Source organism: Protopterus annectens, chromosome 7.part0 (genome assembly GCF_019279795.1).
Source record: "Protopterus annectens isolate FY-2018-M chromosome 7.part0, PAN1.0, whole genome shotgun sequence".
Taxonomy (NCBI): domain Eukaryota; kingdom Metazoa; phylum Chordata; order Ceratodontiformes; family Protopteridae; genus Protopterus; species Protopterus annectens.
Window position 1 is genome coordinate 1267851564 of NC_056739.1, and position 19915 is coordinate 1267871478.

The following is a 19915-nucleotide window of genomic DNA, read 5'->3' on the forward strand; positions in this document are numbered from 1 at the left end:
GCAATCTTGTTGCCACACAAGTGGTCCCTCAAGAAAGAGATTGCGGACAGGGTTTTCCACAAATGAGGCCAGTCTTCCTGCATCCTTTTTGCCAGTCACATCAACACCAAATGCAGAAGTTACTTTGCCCTGATTCCCCCCTCCGGGAGAAGCCCCGAGGGACACACTCATACACGATTGGCCCCTGGGTTTCCTCTATGCATTTCCACCACCATTGATACCCTAGGTTCTACAGAAAGCAAAATCCCTGGGAAGGACCATCATCCTTATAGCCCCTCACTGGCCTCATCAGATTTGGTTCCCATTCCTTCTACATCATCTCTTGGAGGATCCCTGGATTCTGGACCCAGTTCCAGACCCTCTGACACGTCTGTCAGGGGACCTTCATCCCTCTCTGCAGTTATTGAAGCTGACAGCTTGGTTGCTCCAGTTCCCCTCATAGCCAGGCTTCATAACTTTTCCAATGAGACAAAACAGATCCTTTTGTCTTTTCATAAGCCGTCCACTAGAATATTATATCTTAGTAAGTGGAAGAGATTTTCCATGTGGGCCTCTAAGCATAATATTGATCCTTACCAAGCCTCCATGACATCCATACTTGAATTCTTGACTATGATTTTTAACAAAGGAGCGGCAGCAGCAGCAGTTCAGGTCCAGTTGGCTGCTATATCTAATTTTCATCTTGGGATTGACGGGTTAATTATTATGTCCCACAAGTTATCCAAAGAATTTCTCAAGGGGACATTTCATATGAGACCACCTGTGAAAACTCCCTAGTCTCCATGGAGTCTAAATTTTATGCTTTCACATATAATCCCCCTCCGTTTGAAGCAGCATCATCTTGTGACCTCAAGTATTTGTCGTGGAAAACCATTTTTCTGGTAGCTATTACTTCTGCTCGCAGAGTGTCAGAGCTTCAGGCTTTATTTATCAGCCCTCCTAGCTACACCAAAGCTTACACTAAAGCCCTATACAATCACTTGTATAAGTGTATAGAATCAGGTGTTCCAGAGAGAATCAAAGCCCAGAACCCCAAGTAAAAACATGCCGCCTGGGTAGACATCCAGCATCAACAAACTTTGCAACAAACAAACTTCAAAACCCAGCTGCATTCTTACCTCTTCCAAAAATGGAAATGCAATTGCATTCCACCTACCTAACCTGCTTAATACATAAATACTTTATAACACACAAAGTTTATTCTTCCTTACACACTATTGATTAACCCTATGTACTGCCTTCATGCTAATGCTACCTCTATACTACTCTCAGAGGATTTAAAACTGTATTAATTTAACTCATGCTAATATTCATGCATAAAGAACTCATCCATGCTAATGTTACTTCTATATCATTCTCAGATGATTTAAACCTCTGTATTAATTTAACCTTGTACTACTGTTCTCAACCACTAAACATGTAAATATGCTTTACATCCTTCTCCAAGCTGCTGTGTAACTTTTGTTTAGTTTTTGCTATTTTGTATGTAAAATTTGCTTAGTTTGTTTCTGTTTCCGCTATGTGTTGTACTTCATATTATGGAGCTTGTACAATGTATTATTGGAGCTTTTCTCCCTGGGCCTCCACTGAAAATGGGCTCTTTGAGCCCAGTGGACCTCCCTGGTCATCATACTGGAAATAAATAAATAAATAAACACAAAACATTGCTGTCTAAGAAAACTAAGGCAGGCCCCAACAATGGAAAAGCACCCAGCTCAGCCTAAACAGACAAATAAGACAATATGTCAAATCCTCTAAGGGTAACTTTGAGAAAAACTTAGCAATCACGACCAAGGATAACCATAAGACCATTTACAGCTATGTACACAACCTAAAAGGTAGGACCCAAGCGTGTGCCGAAATAGTGACTAACAGTATCACACACACTGATCCTACAGAGATAGCAAACCTACTGGCGGACAGATTTTGTGAAAATTTCACTCCCTTATGCCCTCCAAACATATCACAACCTTGCCCCCAACCCCCCCCCCTACATATCCAAAGAGCTGGTCCATAAAGCCTTGTCTGAGGCAAAAAACACAGTCTCTGTGGGGCCAGACGGCATCCCAGGTTGTCTTCTAAACAAACTAAAACATGAACTAGCATCAGCATTAAGTACCCTATTCAATCACAGCCTAACTGCAGGCTATGTTCATGTGGAATGGAGAACAGCAGTAGTTATTCCCCATCCACAAAGGTGGCTTAGCAACAGACCCAGGGATAGTTATTCCCCATTCACAGAGGTGGCTTAGCAACAGACCCAGGGAATTAGAGACCCATAAGTTTGACTAGCTTCATCTGTAAGGCCATGGAACATATAATGAACCTCATAAATAAAGACATAGATGACCTCCAAACCCTGGATCCAACCCAATTCAGCTTCATCAAAGACCACTCCTGTCTATTAAACCTGGTGAATTTCTTTGAAAATGTGACCAGGGCTATTGACGAGGGCAAATCTGTGCACACAGCCTATCTCGACTTGGCCAAGGCCTTCAACACTATCCCACGCTCAGGCATTACCGATAAACTTAGAAAACTGAATGTAAATCCCTTTGTTGTAAGATGGGTTGCCAACTGGTTTATAAACTGGTCTCACACTGTCAAAGTGGGTGATTCCACATCAACCAGCAGACACGACAACAGTGGAGTGCCACAAGGGTCAGTGATGGGCCCCCCTACTATTTGGTATATGCTTCTCAGAAGTTCAGGCCAAAACTAAGAGGCTGTGGCTGAACAAGTTTGCGGATGACTGCAAACTGAGTGCAGTTATCGAATCCCCAAATTATATCAGTATACTTCAGGAGGGTCTTACTCAGACCAAAAACTGCTGTCTTAGTCACAGTCTGAAACTAAATGTAAAGAAATGCATCATCATTCCCTTCAGTAAAAACAATGTCCCGTCGCACTGTCCAATTAACAACAATACTCTATGTACCTGTGGAGTGGTAAAGGATCTGGGATCACAAGTAGACTGCGATCTTAACTTTGACCATCATGTGTCTACTGTAGTAAGGAAGGTTTTCTACTTAGCACACTTGATTAGCAAAGGAGGTTATAACCCCCTCTATACTCATCAGTAATCAGGCCCATAATTGAGTATAATGACCCTTTTGGTATGTATTGTACAAAGCACCTGCAGCAATTGGAGAGACCTCAGAGGTTTCTAACAAAGATCATCAACGGACTCCAGCATGTGCCTTACACAGACAGATTAAAGTCCCTGTCACTGTACTCAGTGTGATATAGACTTCTTAGGGGAGACTTATGCCTGGCTTACAGAGCAATCTCCAACCCAAACCTAATGAATTTGCTGCACTTCCATAAATCAAATGGGACTAGAGCCACCAATTCCAGGGACCTAAATATGGCCTGTGACTTGAATAGGATGTGCTGGAGGGACAGATTTGTCTCCCAGTGTCTGCTGCATCTTTGGAATAGAATACCAATTCATGTGAAGCAGAGCACCTCTATGACACTGTTCAAAAGGAACCTAGATGAGTGGATGGGGCACTGTAAATTCTTACTGGGGATAGTGCCCACAACCCTCCTGGACATGGGCAGTTATTACTAAATACAATCCTTGATATTGGCTAGAGTATCATTAGTATTACATTGGGATGAAGCAGCTAGGCTTGAAATGACCTCCGGGTTGATAACCTAGTGACCTCCTGTGACCTTCTGTACTAAGTCTGTATGCCCTCCTTTGTGTGTGTTTTTGTTGGGGTCTCCAGTCTCTTCCCACATCCCAGAAACTGTTGTTAGGTGATCTTGTAATTTGTCAGTAGGTGTGCATATGCACTCGCATGAGTGTCTATGTATTTCTAGAAGCATGACTAGCATCTTCTCTAGGTCTGGTTCTCTACTTTGAAGATATGCTCCAGGCTTCCCACCAGTCCTAAAAAGGATAAACCAGGTATAGAAAAATGAAGTAATAAAAAATAGTGGTTGTCTTTCTGAATAAACTACCACAAAGTTATTTACTTCTCATAATCATTAATTAATAACAGGGACACTTTCTAGAGTATCATGTATAGTTCCAGAGACATTTTTGTTAGGACATATGATAAAGACATTTGGCTATAGATGTGTGTGTGTGTGTGTGTGGGAGTTGGGGGGTTGCGCATAGATGCCCAGCAGTGAACTGACATCCTGTCCAAAATTCCAGAACTGTTTTTTTCCCTTGTGCTGCTCATTGTTTGTCTGTGCTGGGATAGGCTCCAGCTCTCCATGGTCTAGAACAGGATAAAGTGAGTATCTGAAAATGAAAACATTAACGAAAAGAGTTGTCTTTTATTAGACCACTTAAGATTCACTCATTCCTTATAAGTATTGACTGTTTAGCTGGATCTTCTCTGGCTATTTTTTTGCAATTCTAGAGACCACGTTTTTGCTAAGATATAGACTGGATAGAGAGAATACAGGGAGAGCAACAAAGTAATACATGGTCTTCAGCAGAAGCCGTATAAAGAAAGAACTTTGTAAGCTTTCTAAGTACAAAATGAAGGCAATATGAAAGCGGAAACAATCTAAATATGTAAGATGGAAGGGCTGTCTATTGAAATGTCGGCCCTTCATAATATCAAATGCCGACACACATGAGAAAAGACTGAAAATCCAGGAGAAGAGCAAATATTGAGCATTGCTCTTCTCCTTTAAACTTATTTATTTTTTGCAGGGGGGCAAGGCCCCCTCCACCCCTGATGTGGGAGTCAAGCTTTCCACACCCCCAAACCTATATATACCAACTTCAAGATTGCCATACCTCAGAGAATGAGGAATATTCAAAGAAATAGCCATCTTGGACTTGATATATTTAAGTCTGTTTTTCAGTCATTCAGTCTGTGTATTTCAGGGCTCGCTGAAGCTGGTCCTGACATTTCAAATGGTTACTGATGGAAGGGTCAAGAGAGATAAATGGACACATTTTATTGAGTAATAGTGGATAATTTGGAACTGCTTTCTTGAAGAGATAATGTTATGAAAAATCTAAATAAAAGTTTGTTAATAAATGGGATAGAAATAAATCAAATCTTACTCTGGATGGAAGGAAAAAAAAGCTTTTGGATAGGAAAAAAATCTACATTTTATACATGCAACTGAAAATGGACAGACTAGATGGGCCTAATGGTGCTTATTTGCTGGCATTGTCATTGAACAGCAGATGGTTGGACGCAGACATATTTATGGCCCTAAATCTTTTTGAAATTCTTGACTTTTAAGACATTATTAGCTTGTTAGCTTACTGATGAGGATATTGCAAAGAGGTAAGATTTTTATCTTTAAGACATTAAATAGGTTATTCTGCAAACAAAATCAGATGTACTCCTGTTGTTTATATTGAATGCCTTTGTGTATCAAGGAAATTAAATTTACTTTACTTTTTGTTTGTAGGAATCCTGAACCTTCTTGAACGTGGACTAATCCCTCCAGCAGCTCAAATTACCATTGATCCTTCACCCTTAAAGCCCAAGGCAGCAACTCTACATTCCATCGAAGGAACACCTAAAAAGTCATTTCCTGAGCTAGCAGGTAAGGTTGATATGAAGACTTAAACATGTCTGTTATTTTAAGAATGTTTGGGATGACTACCCAGTTTAGAATACGACCTTTTACAGATCTCAGCATGAATGGAAAAGCACTATTTTATATGTTAAAAAAAGAGGATTCATTCATGTGATCAGTATGGCTTAGAAGTGTGACAGTTTTTTTTTTCAAATTCTTACTTAAAATATTTGCTGAAGTTGGTCATAAAGGAATGGGCAGTTATGTATCCCACTGCAATCAGGAATATTTTTGGAAATGTCACTCTGGTTCTTATCTCATCCATTATATCAGAATGGACAGGCTCCTGTCTTGCAACCTATTGATGGTCATTTTCTCTGGACTCTAGAGAGGCCTGGTAAGTATGGTATATTTACTAGCCAGTCTTAGAACATGATGAAGCAACAACATGATCTACCAGCACTTAAGTGAGACAGTAAGATAATGCTAACTTTCACAAGAGTTGGTACGCTTACACATCTTTTTGCTCAATGGGATCCTTGAAAACCATTTTGCTTTCTACACAGTAGATTACAATGTTATTGCAAATACATTACAGAACTTCATATCTTAACTCCCCTCTGTCTCAGTGAGATACATAAATGAATGAATGAATGTAATAAACCGTGAGCAAGTTCCCAGTGACCTGCTAGTGATGAATCAGCTGAAGATCAATTAGTCAAAGTAGATTAACTGAACCTGCACAAGCCTCTAAATCTACTTTAGAAAATATAATTTAACCTGAGGTGCTATGATCATGGAGTTGGTATGTTTAATTAAGGAAGGAATGGGGGTAGTTTTTTATGTGCCTGTTTTATTCAGGGGTTTGTCTTTTTCGATATTTAATTTCATTCTAACAGAAGTGTGGAGTTTGGTGTTGTACATCTCTAGTCAGTTCCCATTAGACTTAAGGCATTATGCATTTTTTAAATATGTCTGCTCCCAGCCATCTGTTGTTCATATAGACAGTGTGTAGTAAGGGAGAAATCATGGTTTCATAGACAGGGCTAGATGTGCTTTTATAATTTGCTCATGCCATTCTCATAGAGATCATACAGTGACAATAATGAGAGAGCAGCATATTACTAAATGTGTAGAGGTTATCCAGTTGCATTCTTGAAGTGTTTACAGTCCTGTTGCATATCCTTCTACTGTCCGTGAGCAAGCTATGCAGCAGAACCCAGAGGTTTAGCTAGCAGTTCTGCCATAGTGCCACCAGGTACTATCCCCTGATTTGGCACCACCCCTCAGCTCAAAAGTTGAGAAGCCCAATAAAAGGTCATCTGCTTGAGAAAAAAACATTTCTTTTTAAACAGTTGCAACTTCTTGCTAGATTTGTTGCAGGCAGTTGTTACTGCTACAGTATTATGCAACAAATGGAGCACTCAGTGCTTCAGTTATTTAAAAAAAAATAACTTTTTTCATTTAAACTGTAGCAAACTCTCGTTGAGAGAGATTGCTATCTCACCAGCAGGTCATATTTATGCCACAGTACAAGTTCAGATGTTCATCATATTAAGCACTGGTGCAGTAGCCTTAGCTACATGGAGTTATGTCCTGTCAAAGATATAACATGTGGCCAGCTTCCAAAACTTTAGGGCACCTTCCTAACACTTGAACCATTAGGCAGCTCAAGCTGAGCTCCTGCCAAAGTGAGTGCTGCTTTGTGGGCTTTCAAGGATCAGTGGTTGGTTTGTGCTGTTCTTTTAGTGGGAAGATATGTTAATTTTGGGGAAAAATCTTCCATATTTTAAATTTATTATTCAAATGTACTTTCCTGGTTAGGAACGTTGTTTTTCATCTAGGAGTATGTGTTTTAATGGACTGCCATGAGAAGTAACTGTACTTTTAAATGGGAGCACACTTTTTTCTTGTCAGTTTTAAAATTAATTAAGAAACAATTAATCTCCATATTATCCCTTAAGTCTCAAACAACCCACTCTACATGTATAGTGGGTCCAAGACAAAGCAGTTAAAGAAACTTCTCTGTGTGGAAGTTTTTCAATTCCTATATGTCTAGTTAATCACTACATTAAAAATCAGAAAATTTTAGTAGAAGCAGCATACTTAAAAACATCCTAAATCAAAAAATAAAAACTTATTTTGAAATATTACTAATATTATACATAATTATTAACAGTATTAGGTATTCAGAAGTAATCCAAGCAGGGTAGACAGTCTGTTTCTAGTCAAAAATCCCTTTTTAAGCACATAGACAAGAGATCCAAATAAAAAAAAATACATATAATGAGAGTTTCATCACAAACTTTCTGAGTAATATACCTGTTATCAGGTATGGGAGTGGTTTATTTAGTTGTAAAACAAAGTGTAATGATATACATGTTAACAAATTCAGATCCCTTCCCCCCATCTTTATCAGTGTGATAGTCGAGCTGGTACTGCCCTATTCACTAAATGTCCAAATAAGTTAAACCTTATGCACTTTAGATAAAATTAATAAAATTAATAATGATGTGGTACTTCTTATTAAACACATTATTGTTAAACAAAGTCTGTGAATTTATCAAAGACATTATAATACATGGTTGGAAATGTTTAAACATTAGACCATTTAGCAATCAAAAATTATATTTTGGCATCCAGAAAAAATGCATTGTCCAAAACGTAATCTATTTCTATAAATTATTGTTGTGTTTTGTATTACTTTATTGGCTTTTTCTATTTTGTATACTGTGATTTGTTTTTTCTACACTGTGTTTTACTTGTATTCTGCTTTTAACTGCATACTAAAACTTGAAAGGAGACCACAGCTCTGTCTCTTGTGAGTCAGAAATTTTTCCCACCCTCTCACCTTGTCACTGTTGTGTTCTTGAACACCACTGTCTTTCTAGTTGCCTGCCCTTTATGTTAATTTGACCATATAGGTTCATAGGTAGGTACTAGGCTATTGGCCCTAGGGCCTATATAAGCATAGCCAAACGGTACCCTGGCTTTTGCCACCCAAGAGAAGTATTTTCCTGTGCCCCTGTCAAGCAGAGCCATAGAAGTGATCCTGGGGTGAATTTCCTATCTCCCATCCAGTCATTAAGATTTTTCTTGAAGAGTGCTAATGAAGAGCTTTGTTTGATATAGAGAGGTAGTTTGTTCCAGAGTATGGGAAGTCTCTGGGAGAGGAATCTATCCCTCCAGCATGTTCTGTTTATTGTGGTGACAAGGTTTAGGTCCCTAGAGCATGTAGCTCGGAGGAATTGCGATTTCTTTACATGGAGCATGTCCAACAGCTCTGGGTTTGACATAACTTTGTATGTTAGGCAGAGATCGCCTCTGAGTAGGCGATATGTGACAGAGTAAAGCTGGAGTTTTTGAGACGGTCTGCGTAAGGCATCTGTTTCAGGCCGGTAATCCTCTTTGTGAGGTATTTCTGTGGCCTTTCCAGTTGTTGTAGATGTTTTGTGAGGTACATACCAAAAGGGGCATTGTACTCTATAATGGGTCTAATGAGTGATGAGTAGAGGGGAACAATAACCTCTTTTTTCCTGGATGAGAAACCTATTGTGATGAGGTGTGCCACGTAGAAGGATTTCCTGACTACTGTGTCAATGTGATTATCAAAGGAGAGAATACTGTCCATCTGTGTCCCAAGGTCTCTTATCACACTTTCGGTGTTAAGTGTTAGTAGACTACCGCCCATGTGGTAGTTCATGGGTACAGAGTTTTTACCAAAAGGGATGACAATGCACTTTTTGGCACTGAGCTTGAGGACATGGCTTTGACACCAGGCATCTGTCTCAGTGAGGCCCTTTTGTAGGATGTCCACATCGTTAGGAGTTTTGATTATGGCTCCTAGTTTGCAGTCATTTGCGAACTTTGTTAGCCAAAGACCGTCTATGTTAGCCTGTACTTCAGAGAATTAGATACCAAACAGGAGAGGACCTAGGACTGAACCCTGTGGTACTCCACTTGTCACTGGTCTGAAGTTGGATTTAGAGTCTGCTACTTTCACAGTGTGGGTTCTGTCAGTGAGCCAGTTGGCAACCCATCTTGTGACATAGGGATTTATACCTAGATTAGTGAGTTTGTCTATAATTCCAGAGTGGAGGATGGTGTCGAAAGTCTTGGCGAGATCTAGATAGGCTGTGTGTACCACCTTACCCTCATTTACGGCTTTGTTGACCGCTTCAGAGAAGTCCATCAGGTTTAGGAGACATGATCTGCCTTTTACAAATCCAAACTGGGTAGGGTCCAGAGTTTGGAGATTACCAATGTCATTGTTTATAAGTTCCATGATGATATGCTCCATAGCCTTGCAGACCAGGCTTGTCAGTCTAATGGGGCGGTAGTTCCTGGGGTCCGTGGTGGCTCCCCCTTTGTGGAGTGGGATAACTGTTGCTGTGCACCATTCAGTGGGCACAAAGCCTGAGGTGAGACTATGATTGAGCATGGTACTTAGATGGGGTGCCAGTTCGTTCTGTAGTTCATGTAGAACGCAGCCTGGGATGTTGTCAGGTCCCATGGATGCTGTGTTCTTTGCTTTGGAGAATGTTTTTTTTTTTTACCTGTGCAGCCATGATTACAGGTACTTTGCATTCTTCTGGTATAGAGATGGGCCCTTTAGGGGATGAGAGAGGGGTAAAGTTAGCACTGAACCTATCTGCCAGGATGCTGGCAATATAATTTCCTTCTGCTTTTACTGGCTGGTGTGAGTAAGCACAAAATTATCATCTTTTTCAAGACCACCAGTTATTGTAGAGCCTACATTCTGCCTCTCAGTAGTCATCTTGGGATTAGTGCTTCTGTTTTCTCCTGGTGAGAGAAGGAGTGCAGTTACATTATTTCCTGGAGACTGCTGATCACCAGAAAGCTTAATAACTGATTTGTATGTGACAGCTTAGAATCTGTGCTTATATTCTGATCCTGGTGAGAGTAGGAGCAGAGTGCATTGATTTCTGACTCTTTCTGGTTGGAAAGTGAGTGTCTTAACATACCTAATTGGCCGGGTTACTATTCGAGGCATCTACCAGAAAAAGGCTAGAAGCCTGCAGACCCTTGCATTATCTGGGACAAGACTGGGGATCGCCAAACAAGCCGTGGCCTGCTTCTCTTCTTGGGACTGGTGCTAAAACTAGCTAGTTTTAGCTAGAACTAGCCAGTTTTTTAGTTTCAGCACTCAAAACTGTTTCCTTGTGCTCGGCAGTTTCTCAGAACTCATTATAAGAACTAAATAAACTACAAATTACTACAGCACTCGACTTTCCTCACTTGTCAAGAGGAAAACAGTTCTTAGTACTTAAATAAGCATCTATCCATGCATGTCCATGGGTCAGCTCCTGGTGTTTTCTCATGTCCACCTGATGAATCTGGGCATCTTGGGGCAATGTAGCAATTGCCTCATGTACACTGACAACCCTCTCCTCCTACCACCCAACAATACAACCTTTGAGAGATGCACTTGTATAGCCAAACTGGAAGCCAAGCTATCTCCAGCCAAGACTGGACTGGACAGTCAAGAGGAGAAGGTTAACACCTGCACCACACCACACTCAACACATAGTCCTTCAAAACCCACACTACCAAAATCCATACATAGAAACACAAAGCAGACACCCACATTCATGAAGGCTCTCAATAAAAATCTGCCCAAGCAACAGAGACCTCCTAAGCTGAAATACAGACAAACCACCCCACCAACACTACCCAAATGACACATATCCCACAAAATCAATGTGCCACTCAACCTCAGCCCATAAGGTAAAACAATGTATCCAGCACACTATAGTCATAGGTGACTCTATAGTCAGGCACACTGAAGTCCCACTCACCAGGCTAAACCAGGAGAAAATTACTGTCAGCTGCGAGGATCCGCCACATAACACACGCACTCAGGTCACTCCACAACAAGTACAAATACAGCTCTGTCATTGTCCATGTTGGTGTGAATGGCCTGAGAAGTACTTCCCTGGACTACTTGAAAAGAGATGTGGAGGAGCTCTCAGATCTTGTAGCCCAGGCAGGTATGACCCTAGCCTTGAGTAGCATCCTGCCATCGCCCAGAATGATACCACAGTACAAGGACAAAATGATTGACTTCAACAAACTGGCTAAGCTTCTGGTGTCATTCTAAGGGGATCCAGTATCTGTCTGCCTGGGACGACAGACCACGATGCTGCACCTGTCACCCTTGGGATTCATGATACTGGCTAAGGCTCTTGCCACCCCTATAGTGCCTTTTTTAGGCAAGGTTCAAATGCCAAATTCACCACCGTAACAGGTACAAGCAAGCAAACTCTGAGGGTAATGCTACTCAATGCTAGAAGTCTAACCCTCAAAATGCACTCACTCGAGGCACTCCTCAAAATGGAGAACGTCGACATCTGTGCAGTGACAGAGACCTGGTTCAAAGTTCCAGAGAGCATCCCTCCATTACCAGGCTGTAATTCATACCATAGCGTTTGGCCACCTAACCTGGACCGAAACACTAAAGGTGGAGGCGTGTCCATATGCATTAAGGATATCCACACCTCCAGGCTAGTTGCTCAATATAATGCATCCAAAATTATCCAAGTGCAACTAACACTGGACAAGACTGTAATCCAGGTTGTAGCTTTTTACAGATCCCCCACCATACCCCAGGATTCCCACTCTTCATTTCTTAAGATACTGGAAAATATTAAGGTACAACCCAATACCTTAATTATGGGCGAGTTCAACTACCCCACCATTAACTGGGAAAACTACTTATGTACCGACTCATTCACTCAACTTTTTCTGGACTTCATAAATTCCAATGCCTTGGATCAGCTTGTCCACACCCCCACCAGGGGCAGCAATATCCTGGACCTGGTCATTACCAGTATGGGTAACCAGTGTTCCATGCCAGAGGTCAACTCCTCGCTGGTCAGATCCGACCACAGGCTAATCACCCTAGACATCCATATCCCACCCCCACCACCCATTAAGGAAACCACCATCAAAAACTACTCCAAAGCCAATTTCATGCTTCTTAAGACAGAAGTGGCAAACTTCATGACACCCATGCAGACGGAAAATAGAGGTACAACTGCTGAATCTTACACAAATGCACTGTATAAGCACATACACGAGTGCATGGATCGTGCCAGCCTCAAAAGAACCAAGACGCTATCCTCCAAAAAAAGGAAGCCAATCTGGTGGTCCCCTGCCATTAACAAACTCTACAACAGAAGGAAGAAGCTGTTGCAAAAAAGAGTAAAATCCCAAGATTGGAGGAACTCCCTGGTCAGCCTCAGCAAGAAGATGAAAATCCCTCATAAAATCCTCCAAAACCAGTTATGAAAATAAAATCACCACTGATTCCAAAGACAACCACAGAGCATTCTACAGCTATGTCAAGAATCTCAATGGCAACACTCAGATCTGCTCTGAGCTACAACACAATGGCACTAAATATACAGAACCAGCCGATATTGCCAACATCCTGGCAGATAGGTTCATTGCTAACTTTACCACCCTCTCACCCTCCAAAGGGCCCATCTTAAAACCGGAAGAATGCAAAGCCCCTGTAATCAAGGATGAACAAGACCGCACTCTCCAAAGCCAAGAACACAGCATCCATGGGACCAGGCAACATCCCAGGATGTGTACTGCATGAACTACAGAACGAACTGGCACCCCACCTAAGTACCATGTTCAATCATAGCCTCACCTCAGGCTATGTGCCTACTGAATGGTGCACAGCGACGGTTATCCCAGTCCACAAAGGGGGTGCCATCACGGACCCTGGAAACTATCACCACATTAGCCATACGAGCCTGGTCTGCAAGGCCATGGAATGTATCATCTTGGAGCTTATAATCAAAGACATAGGTAACCTCCAAACCCTGGGACCCCACTCAGTTTGGGTTTGTAAAAGGTAGATCATATCTACTATACCTGATTGACTTCTATGAAGCAGTCACCAGAGCCGTAGACGAGGGCAAGGCAGTGCACACAGCCTATCTTGACTTTGCCAAGGCTTTCGATACCATCCCCCACTCTGGAATTATAGAGAAACTCACTAAACTGGGCATAAATCCCTATGTCACAAGATGGGTGGCCATGTGGCTCCCTGACGGAACTCACACAGTAAAAGTAGTTGGCTCCAAGTCTGACTTCAGACCAGTGACGAGTGGAGTACCACAGGGTTCGGTCCTGGGTCCTCTCCTGTTCAGCATCTACTTCTCTGAAGTGCAGGCCAACATAGAAGGTCTTTGTCTAACAAAGTTTGCAGATGACTGCAAACTGGGAGCCGTAATAGAATCACCTAATGGTGTAGACATTCTACAAAAGGGCCTCACAGAGACAGATGCTTGGTGTCAAAGTCATGGCCTCAAGCTTAATGCCAAGATGTGCATTGTCATCACCTTTGGGAAAAACTCGGTACCCATGAACTACCACATAGGCAGTAGCTAACTAAACACTGAAAGTGTGATGAGACATCGGGACACAGGTGGACAGTAGTCTCTCCTTTGACAACCACATCACCACAGTAGTCAGGAAATTGTTCTACGTGGCACACCTCATCACAAAAGGGTTCTTCTCTAGAAAAAAGGAGGTCATTGTTCTTCTCTACTCGTCCCTCATCAGACCCATTATAGAGTACAGTGCCTCGTTTGGCATGTATTTCACAAGACACCTACAACAATTGGAAAGGCCACAGAAATACCTCACTAAGAGGATTACCGGTCTCAAACAGATGCTGTACGCAGACGGTCTCAAAAAACTCCAGGTCTACTCAGTCACATATCGCCTACTCAGAGGTGATCTCTGCCTAACATACAAAGCTATGTCAAACCCAGAGCTGTTGGACATGCTGCACTTAAATTAATCCTAATCTCTCCGTACCACACGGTCCAGGGTCCTAAACCTTGTCACCACAACAAACAGAACATGCTGGAGGGATAGATTCCTGTCCCAGAAACTTCCCATACTCTGGAACAAACTACCCATTCATATCAAGCAAAGCTCCTCATTGGCCCTCTTTAAGAAAAATCATGATGACTGGATGGGAAATAGAAAATTCACCCAGGGGATGACTTCTGCAGCACTGCTCAACAGGGGCACAGGAAAATAATTTTCTTGGGTGATGAAAGCCAGGGAACCTTTTTGGCTAGGCTTATATAGGCCCCAGGGCTGATAGCCAGCCTAGTACCTACCTATGAACAATGATCACTTTTGTCCCTCTAAACTTCTTCAGGTCTCTGTAGAAGAATCCTAAAAATGTATATCTATAAAATATATTACTAAAACTAACCAATATGCATATTAAAAATGGTAAACCAAAATTAAATCAAGAATACAACCTTATAAGTACATTTAATGAGTAAGTTAAAACAGGAAAGGTACAACTTAATGCTGGCAATTGTGAGACAGTAAAAATAGTATATTTATAAAGGTAGTGAACACTCCACATAAAATAACACTAAAATCAGTACTTAAATAAGGATAGTGGGAAAATAAAACAATATTAGTCCTGTAAATGACGTGGTAATTTTCTAAGTTCCAGTACACTTTTTAAGCGAACAGTAGAAATTGAGTCCAGGCTTTCTTTAAGAGTTCAGCTTTAATTGCGATATGAGTTCACGGTTTTCTAGTACCTTCAGGATATCACCTTCAAGATCACCCATGTCTATGCGATCCAGTATATGGAACTTAAAACTTGTGTGTCTTCTGTGCAGAGAAAGGTGTTTGGCTAGTGCATTGTTTTTACAACCAGAGCAGATTTCTGCCAGATTAAATGAAATCCTATGCTTAAGTTTATTTATAGTCTTGCCCACGTAAAATGCATCACATTCATTGCACTGTGACCTGTAAATTACTTTTGTAGTGTTACAGTCTCCCCCTGCATTGGTCTTAATGACTTTCTTTAAATAAGGGCAGTAAAAACTATTACCTTGATGTGTATATATATATATATATATATATATATATATATATATATATATATATATACATACATATATATAGAGCATGTACAATTAGATTCACATCTTTTAGCATTTCTCTCATATAGCCTAGGTTTAAATTCAACAGAACTTCTAATGCTTATGGCCTTCCTGTAAACAAAAGATAGTGCTTTGGCTAAGATGTTAATCAGATTAGGGTTTCCTGTAACTATGGCTCAGTTTTCTTTAATAACATTTTTATACTGTGATAATCCAGAGTGTATGTCAAGATGGCACTATATCTGCATTTCTTATTCTCCATAGCATTTCTTAATATTTTTCAAATAGGGATGTTGAGTGAAGGTGCTTTGATCCTTTTTAGTTCTGAAATGGGTTCTAGGATGTTTTTTAACATCTGGTTTTCATAGCCTCTCACAAATAAATCATTCTCTAAATTGTTCAGGTTTCTCAGAAGGGGCTCCATCTCTGTGGTAATAGTAGTTAATTTATAGCCCTGGGACTTCACTACATTATGCTTGTTTTTTGCAGGATGCAGACTTTTACTGTGGAGTAGTAAATTAACTCTCATTGGTTTTCTGAACAGATCAGTGGTAATTCTGCTGTTGCTGGTGTTCTTGAAAATATGCTTATCTAAGAAAGTGATTGAAGCAGAGCTGCTGGAAAAGGTAAATTTCAGAAAGGGGGTAGTTTGATTGAGGTAAGTGATAAAATCTGTAAGGTGTCACCTTCCCACACAGTAAATATATCATCAATAATACACAAATAGCATGTGATATGCTGCATGTAGTCTGCGTTGTTTAATACAAAGTCTTCCTCTCATTTGCCCAGGGCTATGGTAGCTGTGCTGGGAGCTATGGCAGTCTCCATGGCTATACCATTTTTTGTCTGTAGTGTTTGCCATTGAATGTAAAGAAATTAAAATCCAGTACTCGATTAATGAGCTTGCTTAACTTTTGCAGCTGTGCCTCTGTACCTTGATTTATTTCTCTTAAATGATTCCATAACTGCTATTATACAGTAATTGTGAGGGAGCACTGTTTATAATGATTCCACATTGATAGTTAATAAAATACTGTCAGCTTCCACTATAAAGTTTTTTTATTCTCCTCAAAAAATCCATTGAATGTCTTATGTATGACTTATTCTGTCTGCTAAAGGTTTCAGCAAGTAGTCAAGGTAGCTGGCCATGGCTTCAGTAAGGGAACCTCCACTTACCACCACTGGTCTATAGAGTGGGTCTTCTCTGTTATTGTGTGGCTTTGGTATGCCAACAAAATTAAGTAAATGGGGGCATGGGCTTCCTAAATACCTATAATGATTTTCAGTAATAAGTCTTTCTTCCTGTAATGGGGTAATATTGGTGTTCCATACATTGTATGCTCTTTTTATGTTGTCCATGGTAAATAACTCATAAAATCTGTTATCCTTCAGCATATGTTCTATCTTTTGGTTGTAACTAGTGGTATCAGTCACAATAATACCTCCTTCCTTATGTGCCTTCATTATGCGTCTGGATTTATCATTGCGTAGCTTAGTCGATGCTTTTCTTTCTCCCTGTGTTAAGTTACAAATTTTTTTTCTTAGGAGGTTTTTTTAAGTAGTTTCCTGCTATCCATCTCACACTTCACTTCAAAAGCAGCTAACATTTGATGTAGTGGAGAACAGTAGCTGCTAGGCCTTTTTATAGTTTCATCAATGGGTTTATTTACAGAGTCATTAATTTTGCCATGAAATTGTACCTTTAAGTTGAGCTTCTTCACAGACATTTTAAGGTCTAGCAGTACCTGAGCTACACCACTCCTGCAGCTTGGTACAAATGTAAGTCCTTTTGATAATACACTTCTTTCATTTTCGATCAGTGCTTTAAAAGAGTGATTCCAGATAAGTGGAATATCTAGTGTTGTGGCTGTGGCTGATTCCTCCTTCTGAGCCTGGGACCTGGGTTCTAGTTGGGGTTGCAGTCAGGATTGCCCAGGTATTGCATTTTCTTCACCCTTGTCCACTGTTTGGTTCTCCTGTCTCCCTGGGGGTTCATGGATAGGGTCTGAGATCTTTGGAAATTCTCCTGTGCTTTTTGGAATCTCGGTGGGTTGTAGTAATATTCCTCGCTGTGATAGGGGGGACCCTAGTAAGAGGGAACAAGCCTGGGGCTCTGGTGTTGGTCATGGTTGTGGTACTGGTGTTGGCTCTGGTATTGGTGTGGTGGTTGGTGTCGATATTGGTCTTCCTGAAGGAAAAGGTCTCTGTGAATGTGCTGCTGTTCCTGCTAGTTGGATTGTCTGTGGTCCCGGTTGTCCTGGTCATTCTGTAATTTGTCCTGTAGATTCCTTTGTTGGTTCTGGTTTCCTGTGTGGCTCATGTTCTTGTTCTGATCCATCTGTGATGTCATAGGTTTCTGTAGAATGCTGCTAGCCAGTGAGGATTGGGATGGTGGGGATTGGGATGGTGAGAGGGAACCCTCTTGATGGTCCAGAGTTGTGCTCATGTCTGGTTCTGTGTGATGATCTCCCCTGGGAAAATCCCTTTGAGATCTTCTGGCCTGGTTATCATTTCTCCTGTATCCCCTGTTATATCTAAACCTTAACTGTTTTTGGTTCTTTTGCTGTTATTAATAATATTACTAATATTAAAATTATTGTGCCTCCTACAAAGACTTACAGGGTCCTGTTTGTCCATTTGATCTCATTTCAATTTATTAATCTTTATTTCTTTAATGCACTGCTTATATCCTTAACTCTCTCTTTAAGCAGCTCAAATTTAGTATCTAGGTCATTGTAATTCTTGTTCTCCAATGTGGTTTTTGAAAATTGTGATATCTGTCTTTGTAGCTTCCTACACATTAAGGTTCTTCCTTAATAGCAGATGAATAAGCTTGTAGCTAGCATCCTCTAAAATATCTTCCTATTTCTTAGAAAGTGAATCATCCATACTTTTCCACATCGGTCTTTTGTTCAATTTGAATCCCCTGAGTAGTCCCTTCTTTTCTATACTTTGTTGTAAATAACTGTGTTCCCATTAGAGACCATGCATGCGTTTCAGTTGCTTTTCTAGTTTAGAAAAAAAAATCTCTGACGTCACACTTTGGAGCATTAGAAATTTTGTTGAATTTATATCTAGTCTATACGAGAAAAACACTAAGAGATGTAAAGCTAATTGTGCATTCTGTATGTGTGTGTGTGTGTGTGTGTGTGTGTGTGTGTGTGTGATATATATATATATATATATATATATATATATATATATATATATATATATATATATATATATACAGCACATGATAGTTTTTATTGCCCTTATTTAAAGAAAGTCATTAAGACTATTGGGGATGACTGTAGCACTACAAAAATAATTTACAGGGCACAGTGCGATAAATGTGATGCATTTTATGTGGACAAGACTATAAATAAACTTAAGTGTAGGATTTCATGTCATCTGACAGAAATCCGCTCTGATTGTAAAAATGCACTATCGAAACACCTTTCTCTACATAGAAGACGCACAGGTTTTAAGTTCCAGATACTGGATCACATAGATATGGGTGATCTTGAAGGTGATATCCTGAATGTACTAGAAAACCGTGAACTTGTATGGCAGTTAAAGCTGGACTCTTTCAGAAAGCCTGCACTAAATTACTATTGTTCACTTAAAAGTGTAATGGAACTTAGAAAATTAACATTATTTACAGGACTAATTTTATTTTATTTTTCCACTATCCTTATTTAAGTATTGATTTTAGTGTTATTTTATATAGAATATTCACTACATTTATAAGGACATTTTTTTTTACTGTCCCACACTGACCAGCACTAAGTTGATGTAGTTTTCCTGGTTTAACTTACTCATTAAATGTACATATAAGGTTGTGTTCTTGATTTAATTTTGGTTTACTGTTTTTAATATGCATTTTGGTTAGTTTTAGTAAGATTTTTTGTAGGTATGTATACTTTTAATATTCTTGTACACAGCCCTGAAGAAGTTTAGAGGGGCAAAAGAAATCTTTGTTAACAATACTTTATGGAAATAGATTATGTTTTGTCCAATGTATTTTTTTGGATGCCAAAATATATTTTTTTTGATTGTTAAATGGTCTAATGTTTAAATATTTCCAGCCATGTATTATAATGTCTTTGATAAATTCACAGACTTTGTTTAATAATAATCTGTTAAATAAGAAGTACCACATCATTATTAATTTTATCTAAAGTGCTTAAGATTAAAATTATTAGGACATTCAATAAGTTGGATAGTACCAGCTTGAGTATCACACTGATAAGGATGGGGGAAGGGATTTGAATCTGTTAACATGTATGCCATTACACTTTGTTTTACAACAAAATAAACCACTCCCCTACCTGATAACAGGTATATTAGTCAGAAAGTTTGGGATGAAGCTATCATTCTATTTATTTTTTATAGGCAAAACGGAGAGATGCCTTCAAAATAGAATATATGACCATATGTATAACATTAAAAAGAAGGATATGACTAAT

At 40.0% G+C, this 19915-nt stretch overlaps 1 protein-coding gene across 2 annotated transcripts in view; it reads left to right on the forward strand.

The window, feature by feature from the left end:
• Window positions 1-19915, forward strand: part of IQCH (IQ motif containing H) — a 4045691-nt gene that overhangs the window by 1358395 nt on the left and 2667381 nt on the right. For both annotated transcript variants that reach the window (XM_044077880.1, XM_044077881.1), the window contains exon 7: window positions 5395-5532. In XM_044077880.1, the coding sequence (XP_043933815.1) occupies window positions 5395-5532 (138 nt within the window). The remainder of the gene's footprint in view (window positions 1-5394; window positions 5533-19915) is intronic.